Here is a 22,050-nt window from a genome sequence, read left to right as displayed (position 1 = left end):
TCGATTTGTCGTCTATCCGTCGATATTTCTTTTGAAGGGTGTGACCAATTTGCATCGCCGAACAGGACACGCGTCGCAATCAGATCAAAGGGAGGGGAACCCTAGATAGGTCCTATCCTATGCAAATGGACAGAATCAATAAATGAGCTTGGACATAGGTCAATCGCTTCCACTTAGTCAAATGTCCTATTGAAGTCGAGTGCCTGCTTAGCCTGGGAACATTTATGGTATTGCGAATCCGAATGCGATTTTTCATGGTCTTCACATCCTCGATTGGGAATGGCAGTCAATCGTTATTTGAATTGTTTATCAGTCTTGAAATAAAGCATATAAACTGTAAACTTCACTATTACCAGACAAAAATTTTTACCGTATGTATTTAAGTAATTATATAAAATTCTGAAATCTTAAATATATTGTTTTATTTATTTATTTAAAGCAACACTAACATGAGCGTAGGCTACGAGGCCTACGACTATGCACATCCATATTTTTATATAAAATGTTTAATACATTTTGGAGATATTTGTGATTTAACTTAAATTGTACAGGTTCTTTTTTCTAAGGAATTAAGGAACTCGGTGGTGTTTTGGTTACTTAGCAAGTGTTGAGCTTCTTCTCCACTTGCCTCAAAAAACAGCTCCTCAACTGAATTCAGAAATGGAAAAAACAAGTTCTTGATAACGGAGGATCCTGAGCAGACAAATGGATCGAATACGATGAATTCGCCCACCCAGAAGGAGGGTTCGCAGTTCTCAGAGGCTTCATTTTTGACAACCGAAGCTTCTATAAATACGATGCATTTGTTCGCAATCCTTAGAGACCTACAAAGAATACTTCAAAGAAGTATTCCAGGACCTCGATGAGGAAATATATATGTATATCATCTTAATAAATCATCTTATAGATATCATCTTAAATTTTGTATTTTAAATCACTCCTTTGTTGACTGGAAACAGCTGGAAACAACAAGTTCTTGATAACGGAGGATCCCGAGCAGCCAAATGGATCGAATACGATGAATTCGCCCACCCAGAAGGAGGGTTTGCAGTTCTCAGAGGCTCCTCTTTTGACAACAGAAGCTACTTCTTTGACAACCGAATCTTCTCCGTTCGACGAAGAATACTTCAGCGTAGTATTGCAGAGCCTCGATTAGGAAATATATATACATCATCTTTATAGATCTTCCGTCATTAAGAACTCGTATTCGATCCATTTGGCCGCTCAGGATCAAGATCCTTAATAGATCTTCCGTCTCTGGGAACTCGTGGTTTCCAAGCTGGATTGGCATGCGCGTTTGTCATCTCTGCCATTTGTGAATTCAGTTGAGCATGGTGGTGGTTCCTCAGTTAACTGAAACCAGCTCTAGAGCTCAACTGATTTCAATAATGCCAGTGATGCCAAACGCAGATGCAAGCCCAACTGGAAACAACGAGTTTCCAATGACGGAAGATCTATTAAGGATCTTGATCCTGAGCAGCCGAATGGATCGAATACGTTGAATTCGCCCACCCAGAAGGAGGGTTCGCAGTCCTCAGAGGCTTCTTCTTTGACATCCGAAGCTTTTTCTTTGAATACGATGAATGTGTCTACCCAAGCGGAGGGTTCGCAATCCTTAGAGGCCGACTTCAGCAAAGTGTTCCAGAGCCTGGATGAGAAAATATATTGTATATCATCTTAAATTTTATCTTTCAAATCACTCACTTGTTTTAATAACATCTTTAATTATGCCGCTTGAGATCTCCGAATCACATGTCTATGCTATTATCTCCCTTTCCCACGGTTATCAGCTGCTGAAACTCTCTTTACGCACTTCCACTACATAAATTCGCTTGAATTCGTACTCGAAACATTGGCAATGGATACGGAACCCTTTGCTAAGTGGCAAACATCAGGGGAATATCGCTGGGCGTTACGAATGACGACAAATTACACACACCAACTGCTGGGCCCGTGTCTTCGGTTGGGTATTTACTGAAAATTTGCAAACAATATTGATTTCGGACCGATCAAAATAAAAATTAATCAATGCACTTAAAAATTTAGAAAAACACACATAAAGAAGCAAACTCAATGACGTGGAAAAGGGAAAGGGTGTGGTGTGGTGTGGAGGGAACCCTTTTTTGAGCAACCCTCGGCTGAGTTTAAAGTGCTCGAAAGGAACTTAACTAATTTATAACTTATGACTGCACGGCCATGGACAATTTTCCATGCCACTACAAAGGAGAGCAAAAGCCAAAATTTGACATGAGTAGCGGTCGCTTAGCCGAAACCATGTGTAAACCCTTTTTTTTAAATTCAAAGTAAGCCCTTCAGTCGGGACATGTGAGAGTGCACATGTCAGCAAGCGAATTAATCGAAGAGAAATGATTTATTTAGCGCTCGGACAGACGGAACGCTTCGTTGATCCGGGGAAAGGGTTAGAATCCAATGCAACCCTCGTGCAATTCCGATTCGCACCCAAATCAAATTTAAACTGTTTTCAAAACTGCACCTCTTGGTCATTGATGGGCATTTATAGGTCCAGAGGGTTGGTCCTGCACTTTGGATTTACTTACGCGTTTACTCGCTGTGAGAACTGCAATTTTTCACCGTAAATTCACACGGCATTTTTTTATATAACCTCACTGAATGAAACATTTTACTGTTTTGAGTTTCTGCCTTCAAAATATTTATGACTTTTGATTTGTAATGACACTACTTGGATGTTTGAGTGATTCAAATGGAAATGCTGTCTTGATGCTTTCGATTTGCTGAAAAAATGTACAATTACTAAAAAATGCAGTAAAAGCGTGAAACGAATTATTAGAAGACACGTGGCTAACTATCGGGTTGTTGTCCATGAATAAATTAAGCATAAACCGATAGCATGTAATCGATAGCTTAGCTGTATGATATCGATATAGTATAGAAGAGAAAAAGATTTTAAAAAGACAATTGAGAAAGCAATTTTTAATTTAGTGTAATTTTATTATGTAACTTTCTTAGCCAAAAATAAGCACTCCACCACTCGAGAAGCCAGCCATTATGCCATTTAAGCATAAACCGAATTTTTGTAAGCGATAGCTAAGCTGTATGATATCGATACAGAGTAGATGAGAAGAAGAGTTTGAAAAAGCACGCGAAAAAACGCGCACGTGAAAGTGGAGAAAACAATTGTTAATTAAGTTTAATTTCATAATGTTACTCTATTTGCCAACAGTAAACACTCCACCACTCGATAAGCCTGCCATCCTTTCATTTAACCCGTGGGAATTTAAGGAAGAAGGATTTAAAATTTTAAAATACTCCTACAAATTTGTTAAAACAAAACTTTATATAAAAACATTATATAGTTGTTACGCCAATCGAAGGGAAATTTTAAATCTGACCAGAATTACAGCACAACAATCTGCCCTTGATTAGTTTCTCAAAATTAATCAAAATTTGGTTGTGAAAATGTCGAACGCTAAGCTGGACAGTAAGGTCGTGCAGAACCTGAAGGACGTGGCCCAGAAGCTGCGGATCCATTCGATCACCTCGACGCAGGCGGCCAAGTCGGGACATCCGACGTCCTGTGCCTCGTTGGCCGAGATAATGACGGTGCTGTTCTTCCAGCAGATGCGCCTGAATCTGAAACATCCCCGCGATCCTTCCAGCGATCGATTGGTGCTGTCCAAGGGACATGCTGCGCCCATTCTGTACGCCGCTTGGGCGGAGGCAGGACTCTTCCCCGTGGAGGAGCTGCGAAATCTGCGCAAGGTGGACAGTGATTTGGAGGGTCATCCCACTCCACGGCTGAGTTTCGTCGATGTGAGCACCGGATCCCTGGGACAGGGCATCTCCGTGGCCGCTGGAATGGCATATGTGGGCAAATACCTGGACAAGGCAGACTATCGTACATATGTGATCGTGGGCGATGGCGAGGCTACCGAAGGAGCAGTCTGGGAATCGCTCCACTTTGCCGGCCACTACTGCCTGGACAACCTGTGCGTAATCTTCGATATGAACAAGGTCTTCTGCTCGGACGTAGGCACTGAAATGGAGGTTTACCGGGAGAGGTTGGACGCCTTCGGCTTCAATGCTCTCGTCTTAAATGGCCACGATATTGATGAGCTGGTCAAGGCCTTTATTAATGCGGCCAGCACCAAGGGTAAGCCCACGGCTCTTCTAGCCAGGACGGTTAAGGGAAAGGACTTTCTGGGCATCGAAGGAATCGAAGAAATGCATGCTCAGCCACTGGGCAAGAGAGCCGAAGCTGCAATCAAGCACTTGCAGGTACGATTGAAAGACCAATTAATAGTTAACTTTGTAATGGTATCATGTGTTTCCTCAGATGAAAATCGCAAATCCCAACGTGCGCCTGTCGCCCAAAAAGGTGGGAAAGTGCGGCCACGCCCCCGAGGTGCATATTAACAATATAATGCTGTGCAGTCCGCCCAATTATCGGCTGGGAGATTCGGTAGCCCCACGCTTAGCCTACGGAACCGCCCTGGCCAAAATCGCGGCTGATAATCCTCGGGTAATAGCCCTTGATGGCGATACAAAGAACTCGACGTATGCGGACAAAATGAGAAATGCATTTCCAGAGCGATTCATCGAGTGCTTCACCGCACAGCAGAATCTGGTGGGCGTGGCCGTGGGAGCCACCTGTCGACGTCGCACTGTGGCCTTCGTCTCGACGCATGCCACCTTTTTCACCCGGGCCTTTGATCAGATCCGCATGGGCGCTATTTCGCACACAAATGTGAACTTCGCGGGCTCCCACTGTGGCTGCAGCATCGGCGAGGATGGTCCCTCCCAAATGGGACTGGAGGACATAGCCATGTTCAGGAGCATTCCCGGGAGCACGGTCTTCTATCCCACGGACGCAGTTAGCACGGAGAGGGCGGTGGAACTTGCTGCCAATACTAAGGGCGTGTGCTTCATCCGCACCACGTATCCGAACACAACGGTGATCTACAACAATGACGAGGTGTTTGCCGTGGGACTGGGCAAAGTGGTGCGCCAGAAGCCCTCGGATGAGGTGCTCCTGATTGGAGCCGGCGTCACATTGTACGAGTGCCTGGCCGCTGCGGAGAGATTAGAGGAGGATTGTATCACGGCGCGGGTGATCGACCCCTTTACAGTGAAGCCCCTCGATGTCCGACTACTCGTAAAGCATGGAAAACTGTGTCGTGGAAGGATCGTCGTGGTGGAGGATCACTACCAGCAAGGCGGATTGGGCGAGGCGGTCCTCAGTGCTCTGGCCGACTATCGAAACTTTGTGGTGAAGCATCTCTATGTTACCACTGTACCGAGATCAGGCCCTCCTGCTGTTCTGCTGGACATGTTTGGGGTCTCCTCCAGAAATATATACAAAGCAAGCCTGGCCATCATGAAGAAGTGAGCAGAATGTCTGAAAAAATCGACAAAAATTTAGAAGTGTAACTTTATAATTTCCAGTACTTTCCGTATTCAAAACTTTTAAATATCTCTCTCAACACAAATTATAAATGTAACTATATTTATATTTTGGTTATCATGCAAATTGAATAAAAGATCAGTAAGAAGTTAATATAAAAACTATTATAGCTGTTTGACATTTAAGTCACCTGTATTTATTTTATTATGAGAATTAAATGTTACCAACGATCTTTATTGTATTGAAAGTACTTTGTTGTTGGACCCAAATGTGAACCACTCCACTTCTTAATAAATCAAATATTCCCTAAACAACAAAGCAACCCTTTTTTAAATGTGACCTGTACCTTTTCCATTGATACTTGCTCCTTACCTGCGGTATTATATTTTGCTCTACCTGAACTAATAGCCGTGCAACGTGAAATGTGCTTCATGCTACTGAAGCTCAAAGAAAAATTGCATTTGCCAAAAATCAATTGGGCGGAACTAATTTCAGGAACTGAAAAGAGGAGAATCACTTACTGCGTTGGCGGAATTTTCGATTTTGACATATTTATTTGCAGTGACCTTTTCGCAGGGGCGCATCCAATCGTTAGCCCCCTCTTCTTGGTGTTGATTTAGTTTTCGATACGGCTTGACTGTATTATCAGGCAAATAGTTCACACATTTGAACAGGGAATTACCTAAGGAACAAAAAAAATTTTAAAAATAATTAAAAAATATATAGAAACTGTACTTAATCTTTGTTCCTCTAGATTATTAAATAATAAGCTTAACTGCCATCTTTCTCTTTTTATACATATATGTATAACTAAAAATTAAATATAAACATATGTAATATGAATCTTATATTAATAATTAAACAAAAGTATTTTGTAAAAAATAAGGGTATCTCGTGGTCGAATCACTCCCGCTTCTTCAAGTTCTATCTCGCCTGACCAAAGGCCACTTTAAATTATCCGTAATGACATCCGTTGCCGTCTAATGTGGCATTCATCCATTTATTCATTTGCCTCTGAGGCAGCAGAGGTCCATTTATTGTTTTTCGCTTCCTAATCAGTACTCTATATTGTTTGATGGTTTGGTTCAAAAGGACAACAGGATGTGGCTCTGTGTGTGGTTAAGGGTTGGCCAAGTGGACAAAGTATCCCTTCCGATTCGATCAAAATTTACGATAAATGCTTTAAAAATTCTATACACCTCAAATACACAATGGACGCACAGATAGCGGAGTTTTTCAATTTTTGTTAAGTGAGCATGGCTAACTAGATTGGTTAAAGATCATAAATTCAACAAAATGAAAATAGATTAGATGACATCATATGTGGAGTGCCCTTTGTTCCCGCCACACATGTGAAGGAGTTGGATGTGTGATTTTGGGGTAGATTTATGAGGGAACGACTGCACCTGCTTGAAAATGTCCCCCTCCCACACAAACATATATCATTTAATGAGGAAAATCTGTGCCGCCAAAATTTGTAAGCAATTATCTGCGGTGAAAAAAGAGCCCAAAAACAATCATCAATCTCTGTCTGCAACTGTTAAAAGCACATGCATTTAAATTAGACATTTAAGCCAAGCGCCCCAGCCTGAAAATACAATCCCCAATATTCAAATAGAACGAAGTCAGTAAAAAAGCGAGGTTTCAACAGTAAACTACCCTTTAAAAAACATTGAACAAATTAGAGAAATAATAATAAAGTTTATACAAAATTCTGTGAAAATAACAACATACGGAAAAAATTAACACATCTCAATAGGTATTTTGGTATATTACAGGAATACGATTGTTTAACTATGAAGTTTAAAACGTACATACCCAAAAATCTGTGAAGTACGAGGTATAAAAAGAGAAGTGTCAAAAGCAAACACCGAACAGGAGTTTCGCCCGGAAACGCTTAATAGGATTTTTACAATTTTTACTATTTTCCTGTGGCAGCTACTGGTTACCGTCGTTTCCCCCTTTCACTCTACTCTCTTCTGCTTTCTCCTCTGCCTTTTTTTTTAATTTTCCAAATATTTTGCCTTTCACCAGCTGGAAAAAGGGGTTAGAAAAATGCCAAAAGAGCGCACCCCTGTGTCGCAATGGAAATTCTTTTACACTTTTGTTTTCCTTTTTTCTTGGCTGTTGTTGCTCGCAGGATATGGTTATTCTTGTTCCTGTTGTTAGGGTTTCATGCACCGCATAACATTAAAATTCAGATTTTGATTGATCATTCTGGTTGAAGCGAATTAGAGGGTATGAGTTCGTGGTAGTAGAGGAATTGAGTGAAAGGGTATTATACACAAGATGTGAGAGGAGTATGTTAAAGCCTTGTCTAACAATGTTGTGAATTGGTTATTTAAAGGTTTTTAGTGAAGGAATTTAATGTCGAAAAAGTAGGCTTATTTTCATTTTCGGCCTTGGTATTAAGCATTAGTTGTAAATGTAAATGTAATGTACAACAGTTTGGAAACTAATAAATTATACATCAGTACAAACATGTATATTGTTTTTAGAACTAAGTTAGACAAATACCTAATGACTATTTTAGATCAAGTAAAATTGATCCCTGGAATTTATGTATTTTAGATAAAAATATTAACATAAATTTCACATTTCATTCATTTAAATTACAAAATGGTTGCTAAATGACTTGAGCTGGATTTACATAAACTTACGGATGCATTCTATGAATATGTAATTTAAACATAAAATATTTATACATACGCCAATTCCTTAGAAGACACATTTAGAGGGCGTCACGCTAACCAAACTTTCCCAGGAAAATTTACAAACATTTGCCAAACTCCTTCCTTTATTTTGACTTTCACACAACCGTCAGTGAAATCCAGAAAAAAAAACCACTTAGGTATGCAAAGAACGGTGGCTACGAAAATTCGATTAACAACAAATGCATATTGATGGAATAACTGAGCAATTCTAATGAGCCACAACAGCATTAAAAAAGCCAAACAAATTGCAATTGCCAATGGATGAACCTTTTTCCAAGGAACCACAATATTTGCATTTGATTGACAACAAAGTTAATTGAGTGTGAGCCGAGAATTTGCATAGAGCCAAGTAAAAACAAACATTTATTATATTTAACTATGATTTTTTGTAAGCGTTGCCGGCTGGGTAACCCTTTGGGTGCTTTTAGGGGGTAGAATCATTAATTCCTATGACAACGCTGAGGTGAGGTGACTGATGATGGGGTGTTGAGTCGAGTCAGGGCAAGGTGAGAGATCTTCTCTCCCAGGCCTAAATGTCATTTCGATGAATTTATAATTGGAAATTACGTGAATTTTTCTATTCGGGATTTACATTTTTATTCTCGTTTGCCTGGAAATTAGCATATTTTTTTGGTGTCTTTGGCATATCCTTTGTGTGTGTATGTGATTTAATTAATGATCTTATGCAAAGTGCTCCTCCGTTTCTGTTGTTTTGGCCATGCATGTGTTGGCAGCTAGCTGCCGATCATTAATCAGGTCGTCTAAGTAGCTGCTTGAACTCATTAACCCTTTTGTTCGCCCAGACAGCCCAGCGAAATGGCAACAAAAGTTTTGTCTTATATAAATATTTGCATTGCCGCCAACCATGAGAACGGAATTTCCTTGCAGCGCAATAAGTGAATACAATCCGTAAGATCCGTAAGAACAGATATCCTTATTAATGATCTTGTGGATGTCACAGTAGCGAAAGTCTTTTTCCGCACTTTTAATTTTCGGTTTTCGAACTGCCAACAACCCCGAATCTTAGAACAAGTCTTTCATTCCTAAAAATCCCAACACGCTGTGATGTTTGGCCCATATATCAAATATTTCTTATTTGCCTCCTATCAAGATGCCCATTAAGTCAATAAGTGGGCTCTAATATTATGCCATATTTCGGCAATTGCTAAAAAGAAAGAAAATCAAAACGAAAAACAAAGTTTGGCCGAAAGTGCTGCCGCGGCAGACGTGGAAAAACTGCCGCCGATAAACACGAATAAAACATTTGAGGTACATTATGTCAGGCCTAAGAATTATTGTCGCAGATTGTTTTCCCCAGATAAGTCCTGAGTTATGGGGGCAAACACAGCGGGTAATAAAAAACACTATAGAGAGCATAGAAATATCTTCATTATTGGGGTTGTGATTTCCTATTGGAAAAGTTGGCAAGTCACGTAAAAAATTTCACATATTTGATAGCATTCAAATTTTTTATTGACTAAAGATAAAACTCATTTTCAGTCTGGCGAGATAGTATTTTTTTAAATTGCATACTTGTACCTTTAAAAAAACAAAGCTTACGAACGATATTTCTATCTTAAATATATATTCAAATTCTTGCGAAAATGTACCACTAATTTATGGTGTCATAACTTAAAAAATACATAATTATTACGAAGATATAGATACGTAAAAAAAGCAATGAATGATGCGGGTGTAGAAGAAGTTGGGTTCAGCCTAACCCCATCAAGCCGCAAATTAGACTCAGGGCGCAAAGTCATGCGAAAAGAAGAAAAAATAAAGAATTGAGGGGATAAATCAAATAATTAATTGTTTCGTAATTCGGTTGTGTGTCCAAACATCATTAATATCTATAAGATTTGACGAGGCCCAGAGCTGCCGCAAAGATCTTGTTGGCATTAACCCACCACTTTGACTTCTGGAACCCGCATTTTAGACCTTCGGGGCTTCTGCTTAGCAGCCAATTTCAATTAAACGCGCGGATTAAAACACTGAAACCCAGTTCACGGCTACTTTCGCACTTTGTCGTCTCTCCGACAAATTGGGATAAATAAATATATGAATATACTCGCATAATGGCATGCATGAATCATTAATAAAAATCATAATAAAGGCGTGGCGAATGACGTCACGTTTTTGTGATTAGCCACGAGGAGAAACCAAAAGGATTGTTGTGGGTTGGCTGGGTGAAAATGTTCTTAATTAGTTTTTCCTCATTTCTGTGCTTCTAATGCATTTTGATCATCTGACAGTCGAACGTCTTACGCTCGAATGAGTTTTTGGCTTAAAGTAAAACCGAAGGAAGTGTGGCAAATTTGATTAATTGCTGAATTTCTGGGAAGTATGTGTGTGTAAAAGCAATTTGTCAATAAGGAAAGTTAAATAAAAACGTATTTTACTCATTTTACTGGGAATTTTACTCATTTTACTGGGAACTCACATGACATTAAGGTGTAAGGTATTAAAATTATGAAATGATCACTATATAATGTGGTTTTAAGGTTTGAAATAAGACATAAATCTCTTTTACAAGTCATCTAAAAGTTATATATTTTTTTCTCAAAATTAACATTTGTCCCATTAATCTCACAAAGAACAAGTTCATAAATTTATAAAAACTCAAATATAATTTGCATAATTATGTCTGTTAAAAGTACATAATTTAAGTACTTTTTCCGCCTTAAGAACAAGTTCCAGAACCAACAACCGGGAATTTCAGTAAGTAACCAACCGGGAAAAAAAATAAAAGAAAGACATAATTTTATGCAACAAGATCATAAAAATTTCCACACCATATACATGACCGTTGGTCATAAATATTCAAATTTCACACACTCGGACAAATTCGGGGCATTTGCAGCATCCCAAGTATTGCATCAATCATGGAGCAAACCCAAAAAGGACGCTCATTAAAAATCATAAAAAGGAACTTGGTGTTCAGTATCTTCGCATCCTGTCCAGCTGACCAGGATCCAGGATGTATTTGCATATAAAAGGCATTTAAACGCAACAAATTGCATGTAAATGGAGTTTTTCCCCACGAAACCGAACTCGCCACCACTAATTGTGCTCATTCACAGGACGTTGGGATAAGTCCTTGGAAAAACTGTCCCATGTCGGTGGTGGGTCATCATAAGGATACTTTATCCTGGACCGGCTGCTGGACCAAATGTGTCCTGCCTATAAATTCTCAAATTATTCGTCCTGTTCCCAGGACAACAACGTGTTAATGCCAGCGGAATCTAACCCTTTCGGGATGTCCTTGTCATCGCTTGACACTAATGTGCCGCATTACAAACTGTTGAGCAATTTAATTTAATGCTCAGTACTCTGGTCCCGCCAAAATTCTTGTCCCATCTCGTTGTCGCTGCTTAAGATTTATTCCAGAAATTTACATGGAACATTTTCAAGGGTTTCAATTTTCGGTTCTGCGCTTTGCAATGAATTCGAATGAATTTATCGCCCGATGCGCACTTTTTGCGGTTTTCAGCGTTATTTTTGGTTCATTAATTGTAATTTTATGGGTGAGTTTTGATTTAATTAAGTTGAAAAAACTAAAGGGTCCTTCGGCAAGTGGTTTCGGGATAAATGAGATGGAAGAAAGCCCGCGAGCATCTGTAATAATCAAAGGGGTTGGACTTAAAAGAGCAATGTTTTTTAATTACACTACTTACCTGGTATAAAGTTGATTTGCACAATTAGGATTTATTTAATAATCACCAGCTATTATATCTATTTGTGATTTAGATTGAGTTTGTTAGACTTTGAATAGATTATCTGTAAAGGAATTTCATATTTCAAATCCATCTTTTGAACCTAATCTTAAAAGGAAACTAAGTTTTCAAACAAATATTCATTAAAGCATTGCGTTTAAACGAAGATATACTAGCAATACTTTACTTGAAATGCTTTTAAGCAAGACGATTGGTAAATTCCTATTCACTGCACAATGCAACAGCTTAAACAAAGCTCGACTTCTGGCATTGTTGGCCACAAATAAAGTTCATTATACCCGACGGTCTAATCGCCGTACTAAGATTACCCACCAACTGTCAATCAAGCTTATGACTTCTAATGACAATTCGCATTTTAGGTTTTTATCGTGCGTCTGTCATCAATAAATTAACTCGATACAATGCCAAAGCCAACACGCGATTGAACGGAAAATCGGAAAAAGCTCAAATGAGCTGCGATTTTTTATTGCCCTCGTCGTCGTCATTTCACCTTTTGTGCACGTCACTGCCAAATCGAATCCGAATGCCAGCGCAGACAAACTTAATTTCATTTTATTTATTTATTTAGCCATGACAGCCAAAACCGATTCGGTTCAATGTTTCGCATTTTACAACATTATTTAATATTGCCTGATCAGTTGCAGCACTAGTGTCCCGTTCTAACCTACACTATCCTATTCCAAGCCTTCCCCCTTCCCTGAGGTGTCATCGCTTTTTACCGTCTCGTCTCTCCGTGACTTTTATGCGCAATTGCCCGCTAATGGCCCGGACTTTTCTTCTGGAACGTCATCCGCATCATCATCGCCACATCGCCGTATCGCCATCAGAGAATTCTCGGATTGCCAGCGGCCAAGATGCATTTTTCACTTGGCTGTCAACGCAACGACACATCCACATCAGCAGCAGAACATAAAATATACTTGGGCCAATCACGAGGGCCGCCTCACAACTTTATACAATCAAATAAAAATTAATTTGACAAATTACCAATTATGAAATTATATCTTGAAACCTGAAAGTTTACTTATCGCTTTATAAACTTTTCACTTCAAAATTAAAATTAAAATTCAAACATTAATATCAATTATTATAGGAATTTTACAAAAATACTATTTTATCAAAATAAGTAAAGCAGAGTAGATCCATTGAGTATTATTGTATAGTATAATACATAAAACAACTCACACAACTCTTCGAGCAACCTCCTGAATAGCCGATTGCCCGCCAAGTTCTTGGCCAAGTTCCCAGATAAAATCGCCCGTCACTGAGTGGGTGAATGGATGACTTAACCCACGGCTACCGAACTTCCAACTACTCCACCTGTCTGCACTGATTGAATGACTGAGCTGTGGGCGGAGATGTAGCGGGAAAACTTGCGGTAGCTCCGTATAGTTTGATTATCCTCTAGCTAATCCCAGGCACCCCTGGAAAATAAGTTGGTTTTTATGGTGGGGTCGTGAGATGGGCAGACACCTTCCTTGACTTCGTATCGCCGACATAAAATCTTAATATATGAAATTAAGCTGTCATAAATTCGCTTTAATGCGCTTTAACTTAATTGCCGGCAAGGAGAATGGCAATGAAAATAAAATTCCTCAGCTCTTGGCTGCGCCAGGTGTCATTGAAGGAAGCCCGTAAAAAGGATGGAGTGCATCAGGTAGATTATTAAAATATATTCCAACTATAAAAGCTCAGACTGCAAGTAGAATCCAAATTCATCGCAAACGAAGAAGTGCTGTCTGCTTTTCTAATTAAGGACTGCACTCAAGTCTTCATTAATAACCAGATTTTAGAAGAAAGGGAATGCCAAGCAAGGCATTAAATCAATTAATCTGAATAGTTGTGCCAACATTTAGAACAATTTTTCAGTGACAAGAGGCGCGTGTCTTCCTGGGAACCCTTGACATTTTGGAGCTGCCATTGATTTTTGGACGGGCCCTGAAATTTGTTAAGATTTATGAACGGAACAGATTGGAGGGACTGTAGGTCCCCACTGTGGGCACGCTTCGCCGCCTGCGTCCCATAATTAAGTGTCAACCATGGTTTTGTGACTTTACAAATTCCAATCAGCGCACCAGAATCCCAATTGAATCCTAGACAAGCCATAATGTTCCGATCATGATACACATGGCTTACTGGCTCCGCTCTGTGGATCATATGATTTATGATCTGGGGGAAGACAACATGTTTATTTTTGGTTTGGTTGGACCAGGAAATGATTTTGTGTTGGCATAGGATAATATTAAAAACTAGCTTTTCGTAGAATAACATCAGTATTCAATTGACAAGGATCTTCTGCTAAACTATATAAATTGTACTTTTAAATATAAATGTCCTTTCAATATATTCTCACGATCCAACATCGTCACTGTTTCACATTTTTTGGATGGTGCACTGCATAATTTGTTAATTAATCATGTAAACTTTTGTGGCAGCCAAAAAAACTTGAATGCTTGAATGCTGCTTCTAGTTTCAATGCAACTGCTTCGCTTTTATTTTACCTCATCCGAATGAAAAGAGGTAAAAGATGCCCAAAAGATTTCTGCAAGATTAATGAAGTCTTTTACAGAAATCAGGAACAAAAGCATCCAAAAATCAACATCAAAAGTTTCATGCACATCGCTCAGCCGAGGCGGTCAGTCAGCAAGTTCCTTCGGTGGATGCAGCATCCGATGAAATTTACCTTGGTCATGTCACGGAAAATGGACAATGGACAATGGTCGACCATGCGTGGCGTTAATAATTCATGTTTCAATTAATTGCCATTTTGTAGCCCTTTGCCGCAGCAGTCAGTCAACACCTTGACCAGACATTCTGTCTGCCTCGGAGATTGATTCCCGTGTACGGGTATCCCTTTGAAGCCGTGTGAAGTGCCAAGACGAATTTCAAGTTTTTGTGTGGCCTTTCAGACATTAGGATGATTAATCCGTCGGTACTTGCCTGGTCAGTTTTTATGCGCAATTTGCTATGATTAATTTTCATCCTCTTTTTTCGGTTGTGATGTGATCTGATGTCTTCTCAGCTTCTTTCTCACTATTCATGAGCTTTACAAATGAATGCACTTTATTGTTGCGGATCAAAGGGTTAAGCTAAGCGGAAGATATGTGCGGATAATGCGGCTGATTTTTGGAGAGCCAGCCAAAAATGTGACAAAAACGGTTGATATTACGTATGGATATATTTTTATATAAACCTTAGATTTTTTATTCAATTTCACAAATATTTAAGGAAAATACACAACGTGGACTGCCAGTGTAATAAATGCCACTTAAATTTAATTATGTTTTCGGCATTGACTCTGACATTGATATTCCCCAGAAGTGCTTACTTCAAAATCAGCTTAAGTACAAAATTCAAATACTTTCAAAGACACCATAAACTGCCATTTAAAGGCTTAAAGTGTTTGAAACCAAGGCAATTCCAAAGATGGCATCCAGTCGCCAAGAAAAATAAAAGGGCAATCAAAAAGCCAACGGGTTCACTTGAACTTGAGCTTCAGCGACAGATGACAGAATCCACAGACCCCGAAAAATAAAGAAGTTTCTTCGGCAAATCGTGCGTGTAACTGCGTAAGCGACGACAACGAAACAATTTACATATTGACAAGGCTGTCAAAGCTTATTCGGAGCAATCCATTTCAAGGGGATTGGGATTTCTTTGTGTTGGCGAAGATGGCCACAAAAATGCTTTGACATAATGCAATTTTCAGACAGATATGAAGAGCTCCGTTGCTGCTCCGTGGCTCCGATTGCATTTGTCAGTTGTCAGACGATTGTGTAAGGTAATATCCACTAGACGTCCTCGTGCCCAGGATTCGTTGCTCCTGTCAGCACCTGATTGTTGGAGTTGGAGTCAAATGTAATTTCTAGTCCCCGAAGTCCCCACACGAAAGAGTCAAGCAAATGCAGTTTAACACTTGGCAGCCTCCAACCCCTTTTTTCCGCCCCTTCAATGTGGCGTGTAACTGAAACATGCAATCCAATGCATCGAAACCCCAATCTTCAGACCTATCCACACACACATCAAAGTAGAACTTTTTCTATATAAAAACGCACCAGGGGGTCCCGTCCGATTCGGTTCTATGCTCTCCTATGCAAGGCTAGCTCCACTGTTTTGGTTATACAAAAATACTCTACCATTGAATGAAGTCCTACCAATTTCAGATTAAATATGTTAGAGCATAGAAGCAAAAGCTAATAGAATTTAAATGTATCTTAATACTTAAGGTCGAGACAATGAGCTTAATAGGTGCTAACTATAGAAATTGGTGCTTCAAAATGAACTCTGTGCGTACAGATAGAACATCCGCAGTTCGTTGTGACTCTGGTTACCTCTTTGTTGACTTCCCTTCCTGTTTGCCGCACTCATGTCGTGTCATTTGGTGTGTGTGTCGCTTTCCTTCAATTGAATTCTTGTATTTTTTGTGTATTCAGCCACAAAGTGCTGACTACACCCTTCCCCAGCCCGATTTCCTAGTCAGATGTGATGTGCTCTTATTTTTCGGTTAGTGCTTCAAACACACATGCCGACATCGAGATCGTCTGGGGTGTCCGCCGGCTTCCTCGCCTTTTGCCTTTAATTAGCAGGCCGATTTATTTATTTACTTTTGTGCCGTGGGTTTATCTCGCTGACTTGCTCATTATTGGCCTGCCTGGGATTCCTCTTCGAATTCTTGAGCCCCAACTCCTCATCTCCAGTGTATTGAATTACATTTGATTTGAAGCGCAAAAAGAAAACTTAGGGAAATTGTTGATTTTGGTTGAATGGAAATTCTTTGTTTTCGGAGATTATAAATTCGATTCGCCGATTTTCGTTCATTTCATTCGGTTTGATTAAATTGTTTGTGGTAGCATGGGGCAATAAATGTCTAATAAAAATATAATTATTACTCGCCCACCTTTGCTCCGAGTTCCCAGGCAGTTTGTCTTTGGGTTCTTATGTCTGCTACACCCTCGCCACCTTATCGGCAATGTGTGGTCGAAATCCTCGGCAGTTAAGCCACTCCTGCACATAAATTTTACTAAGTGTATTTTATTTTTCCCTTACCCCGCCCTTGGCTCTATTTGCTTTCTCATTCAGCGCCGTAATTTTATGAGAAAATTTGTTTATTAAGTAGACTTTGATAGTTTTTCGTGGCTAGCGGAAAACTAACCTTAATTTATTTGTTTTTTCTTTCCGGAGGGATGGTAATTAAATGGGTGCGGTTTGCCCATTAGAGTGCATATAAATTAATCTGGCATTAGCCTTGATTTGTTTTCACTTATTCGTAGAAATATAATTTCTAAGTTCTAAGTGGTGTTTTTTAGGTTCCGCGCAAAGATTTATTTGTGTTCTTACCATTGTCAACACTAGGAGCTGCTAATTTATGGTTAAAAACACCACCAAACAAAAGGTAATTAATAATTAACATATTTCATGGAGGATCCGTATAACAATTTCTAATAATTCATTCGGAGACGCCTGCCCTTCTCTTTCATCGAGTATATTTATTTCAAAATTTGTTGCATTTACTCCCCTCAAAAGATTTCCCACTTTTTCCAGTTCTAAATTTAACGGCAAATGGAGCAATAAAAAGGCGTCACCTTGCCAAATGACTTTCAGCTTGTGTCAGGCTGGCAGTAGGAAAAAAGTATCTGTGGGGGGATTGAATGAGTTTCGTCCTCTGGCGCCCACTTGGGGCACATTTGGGGATAGTATAAATAGTGAAAAGGTGGCCGAGAAAAGGGGGCAGGCTTGCTGTGAATGAGGTGATTTTAAATTAGACTTTGTTTAGCCCCCAGAGTGGAGAAAATGCTCCCCAGCAGCGATTTAATCGCATGTATTTGAAGGGTGATGGTAAGAGAACCAACATGCCTAATGACTATTGCTCATATTCATTCTATAAATGTGTATTTTCAATTATATGCATATAGTTTTATTTGGCAATAAAAACAAAGTAATACGCTATAACTTCACAATTGAATCGTCATAATTTCCATTTATAAGCCATAAATCAAACAGATCTCGATGATATATGGACAGCACATTTATTACCTTCGAGAGAAAAAAGATAAAAACGTAATCCAACCAAGTGGCTCAACCAACCTCTGCAACCTGCCAAACTACTTGGCCACGAAATCCGCTGACCCAAAAGGGTTACGAGTTCCTTTGGTTTGCCCCTTGTCCAGTTGGTGAACCCCAATCTTCAGTCCAATCCTTTGCCATCCTCGAGTGTCGGTTTGCGGTCATATTTCATTTCTTTGACCAACTCGTTTCTGGGTGATTTTTTCTCGGTCAAGTTGTGGTTTGGACAAAAACAAAACCCGTCTTGAAGTGGCATCCGATGGACATTAACATTTACATTTTTATTACAAACAAATTCGTTGCGGTTACAAATGCGTCAATGCAAATAAATTTTTAAAAATAAGAGAACAGCCTGATAAAGGGTAGTTTGGTCAGGACTCTCAGGACCTTTTCTTCTTCTGTCAGGGACAGTACAAATTACGTACGGTCAATAAATCATGCCGCTTGTCAAAATAAATGCATAAATTTACCAACTGTTCTTAGACTTGCATTAAAAAAAGAGTTTATCCAGACTGTATCAATTGAAATGGATACTCCAATCTATGGGGAATTGGATTTGTTAAAGGATAAGTCAGTTGGTCAAGGCAAGTGAAATTATGTTAGGGTTTATTTTTCGGGTATATTGAATATATTAGTAATTTCATTAACTGTCTTTTTTAACTATTAATCGAGTAATAACATAATGTTTCAGACACATATTAAATCAAATAATTCCTTATAAGCCTGTACGCATTCAAAATCAAAGCTATAACCTCGACAATGATTTTTTCTTTTAATTCAAAATTTTTTAAAAAGTATTAAAATTCAATACAAATTGTGAGCAATAACTAATTATATTTAAAATCTTCATACCATGAAAAATTGCCCTTAAAGGGTATTCAGCATAGTTGTTTTATTGCTGACCTGTTTTAATCGGGGGTGACTTAAGCAATTGATGGTCAAATGGTCAATCGGTGGTCACTGCTTAAGCGTTTATAATTTTTCGATTTATAGTCACATTTATTTACTGATGGGCCGATAAAAGGACAATGCCAGGAAGCCAGTGAATAAGTCAGGGAAATGATTGATTGCCGTTTGCCCATGAGCGAAAGAAAGCCGGACGACCCAAAGGAATTGAAAGGCAATCGCCTTAGTCCAGCTGTAAACAGGATAAAGGACATGCCCTGGCAAATTTGTAACAATAAAGCGTAAAGTTGGGCGTCTTTTGGGAAATTTGCAATGCCCAGATGATGGGCAGAAAGGGTTAAGGAAACCGGAAACTTGCTAAACGAGTAGCCGTTGAACAAAATCCTCATTCCAAAGGACTGATGATTGATACCCGGCAGTCACACAAAAATTACTCAATTAGTTAGGCATTAGCCATAAGGAAAATCATTAGACGAAAACCCCTTTTTTCCCAACCACACAGATTTTCAACTTTCCTTTGACTTCTTAGCGTAAGTCCAGTGGCCTGGGCAATTAGGGAAAACTCAATTGGGCATTGACCACAGAACCTCATTATAAACAATTTTCGTTATCGCTCCCGTAGAATAAAAGAAAAACAAAGAAAGGAAAACAGAATTGCATTAGGAGGGAAAACGATTTTAGAGCCATCACATTAGAGCCTTCTTAGACACTTTACCCAAAATTGCTGCAAATCACGGCAAGTAAATTGGACAAAATTGAGCCCCGAAATTTGTTGGTAAATTAAGTAAAGTACACCCAAGAGTTCTCTCCTATCCATTAACTTGTACATATATATGAATAAAGACGATGCATGATTAACCGCAGACGGATGGGGGAAAAGATGCAGACACCCGATGTCGCGACTGAAGATTGGGTTTAGGTTATGGGCTCTGGTTTCTTGGGTTTTCTTCAGCAATTAACTGGCGCTAGCTGATGGTGAACATATACATAAGGTGGGGGTTAGGAGACAGATGGAGAAAATATTGTAAAAGGAAAGGTTCAAAGTCACCTTTGTAGGTTCTTGAACTTCAAGCGAGTACTTATTGTAGGCATTTTAATTGCCTTATAATATATATGTATAAATGATTTATTAAGAAAATATTTTCAATATAGAATTTTAAGACATAAGACTTACGATTTATTAGTTATTTACTGCTGCTCAGGCTTTATATTCGCGTCTCAATGCCAAAACCAAGGCCTCAAAAAGCAGATACATTAGCCCATTACCTCTTTTAGCAATTAGTGTGAAGCATAGCACTTGAAGTGGTTCGGGCTCAACTTATTGTTATCATTTTGGATTTTGTTGTCAAAGGCAAAGTACACTCAAGTGTCGAAGAAACAAATTGGGCGTGCCTTGTGTCTGCGATTCTGTAAATGACAAAACCAAAATGTGCGAAATTCAAAATCAAAACTGGAAGTTGACAACTGAAAAACACTTCAGACAGCCAGAAGGGCGAACACAAAAAGTTGCAATTAGCAAATGTAAACAAGGGCGATGGAAAATAGCGCTATGATGATAACAAACCAATCCACAACAATTGAGGCCAAAATGAGACGTAATTCGGAGGGCTTTTCGCTCTTTAAAATAAACTTGTTAAGATAATTAGCTGTGATTTGCCAATGCAGAAATAATCAACCCACCAGCATCATTACGAGAAAATTGTACCAAAAAATTATATACCCAGCAGCAACAGCTACCGGTTAATGCATTAAAGTATTATGCATAATATCTGAAAAGAATTTAAGGATGTTTGGCGAAGGGAGTTCCAAGAGTTTGTCAAGATCTTAAATGATGGAATGTATTAAGAAATAAGCTTTGAAGCACATTCATAAATACAACGTTAATTACTTGCAGCCAATAATTTTTGTATCTATATACTTCACTTGCTTTTAATTTTAAAAGTTAATTCTAACTTTAAATTTGCTACGTTTTCTTTTCTATTTTGTAATTGAACTATTTTGTAAGAAAACGCGTTTTGTCATATTATCCAAACCAAAACTTTACTTCCCCACCAGTTAAAATGAATCCAACAAAAAGTCAAATGAAACTCAGTCAACACCTTGCCACAATGCAACCTGAAAAAATGAAAATCCCAACGCATTTTTAATGGATTTTTTACGAATGGACTCGGCGACAGGGACGTTGGTGGTGGCGGGGGGCAGGTGGCATGCCCCAGGTATTATGCGGGTATTACTGTTGTTTGTTTTCACAGGAGCTCAGCCCACAATCCGAGCCGAAACCCAAACCAAACAAACAGCTCCCAAAGAGAAGATCAACATTTTGTAATATTAAAACCTGCGGTCAGGTCTGCATCTGAATGTGAATCTGGTACTGGTACTGGGCGTGGTTGCAGTTGCATCAGAAAACGGAATAGTGGGGGCATTCAATGGAACTCTGCGCGTGGCCCAAGCGTGAAAAGTGCTTTGCCATTGCCAAAAAGCAGTAATGCCAACAGCAGCAAATAAAACGTAAATACACAAAAAATAATAACACAAGACTTCTGAATAAAGACTACAGAATACCTATCACTTACTAATTTTCAATCATCACCCAAGATATAAAAAAAAATCATTTTTGAAAATAAATCGAGATTATCTATTACGCTATGTTGTTCACTCTTATTAAAATATAGAACTGCTCAAAATTCACTTTAATAAGTAAAAATTCTAACAGCTTTTCCAAAAATTAAACTTTTAAATAAAATCAGTTTATGGTATAGGGAAATAAATGAATTAACGAGTCAAACACACCCACTTAAGCCACAATTACAGGATATGCAAATGGAGGAAGAGAAAAAAGTGTTAATAACACTAATTTGTCTGCGGTCAAAATGGTAATTTTTGTGGACTTTTCTGTTGGCTGGATGGAATTGGGTCCGTTTTCCTCGTCTCTTTGGTTTTTATATTTTATATTTGCGTGCCGAGATTGGCAATTGTCAGTCGGATTTTATGGTCAGTAGGTGAAAGGCAAGGAGTTGCAGATAATGAGATGTAAACGGCCAAGAGGATCGGATGCATTTTTGATTGTTGTCGAGTCTCTGCATATCTGCACATAATTGGGTGCCAAAAACACACCACAGATCTTCGACAATTGGTCAGGCCAATAAGGAAAAGAATTGGTTAAGAAAAGAGGTGCGAAAAGGTTCGAAAAGTTAATAGGACTTTCGAGTGGGATAAATAGCCGGTGTTACTTGGAAAGAGTTATCAAAGT

At 39.0% G+C, this 22,050-nt stretch overlaps 1 protein-coding gene and 1 long non-coding RNA gene across 2 annotated transcripts; one reads left to right on the top strand and one right to left on the bottom strand.

Annotated features, from left to right (window-relative positions):
* Positions 1-444: 444 nt before the first annotated feature.
* LOC117140187 lies at positions 445-2,693 on the bottom strand. Its single transcript, XR_004459407.1, has 3 exons — positions 2,559-2,693; positions 1,705-1,974; positions 445-1,648 (listed from the first exon to the last, which is right to left on the bottom strand). It is a non-coding gene; the product is annotated as an uncharacterized LOC117140187 (long non-coding RNA).
* Positions 2,694-3,395: 702 nt separating this feature from the next.
* LOC117141567 (transketolase-like protein 2) lies at positions 3,396-5,530 on the top strand. Its single transcript, XM_033305078.1, has 2 exons — positions 3,396-4,257; positions 4,316-5,530. The coding sequence occupies exons 1-2, from the start codon at positions 3,439-3,441 to the stop codon at positions 5,366-5,368; spliced, it is 1,872 nt and encodes a 623-aa protein (XP_033160969.1). The 5' UTR covers positions 3,396-3,438; the 3' UTR covers positions 5,369-5,530.
* Positions 5,531-22,050: the final 16,520 nt, after the last annotated feature.

Source organism: Drosophila mauritiana, chromosome 3L (genome assembly GCF_004382145.1).
Source record: "Drosophila mauritiana strain mau12 chromosome 3L, ASM438214v1, whole genome shotgun sequence".
In the NCBI taxonomy this organism is placed as follows: domain Eukaryota; kingdom Metazoa; phylum Arthropoda; class Insecta; order Diptera; family Drosophilidae; genus Drosophila; species Drosophila mauritiana.
The sequence above is the reverse complement of the archived record's forward strand: the minus strand, read 5'-3'. Positions and strand labels throughout refer to the sequence as shown.

What these genes read in the sequence shown, in the direction of transcription:
- LOC117141567 (XM_033305078.1), top strand. Translation starts at nt 3,439, where the DNA reads ATGTCGAACGCTAAGCTGGACAGTAAGGTCGTGCAGAACCTGAAGGAC. An exon ending in CTGCAATCAAGCACTTGCAG is followed by an intron (nt 4,258 to 4,315) that starts GTACGATTGAAA and finishes GTGTTTCCTCAG; the next exon opens with ATGAAAATCGCAAATCCCAA.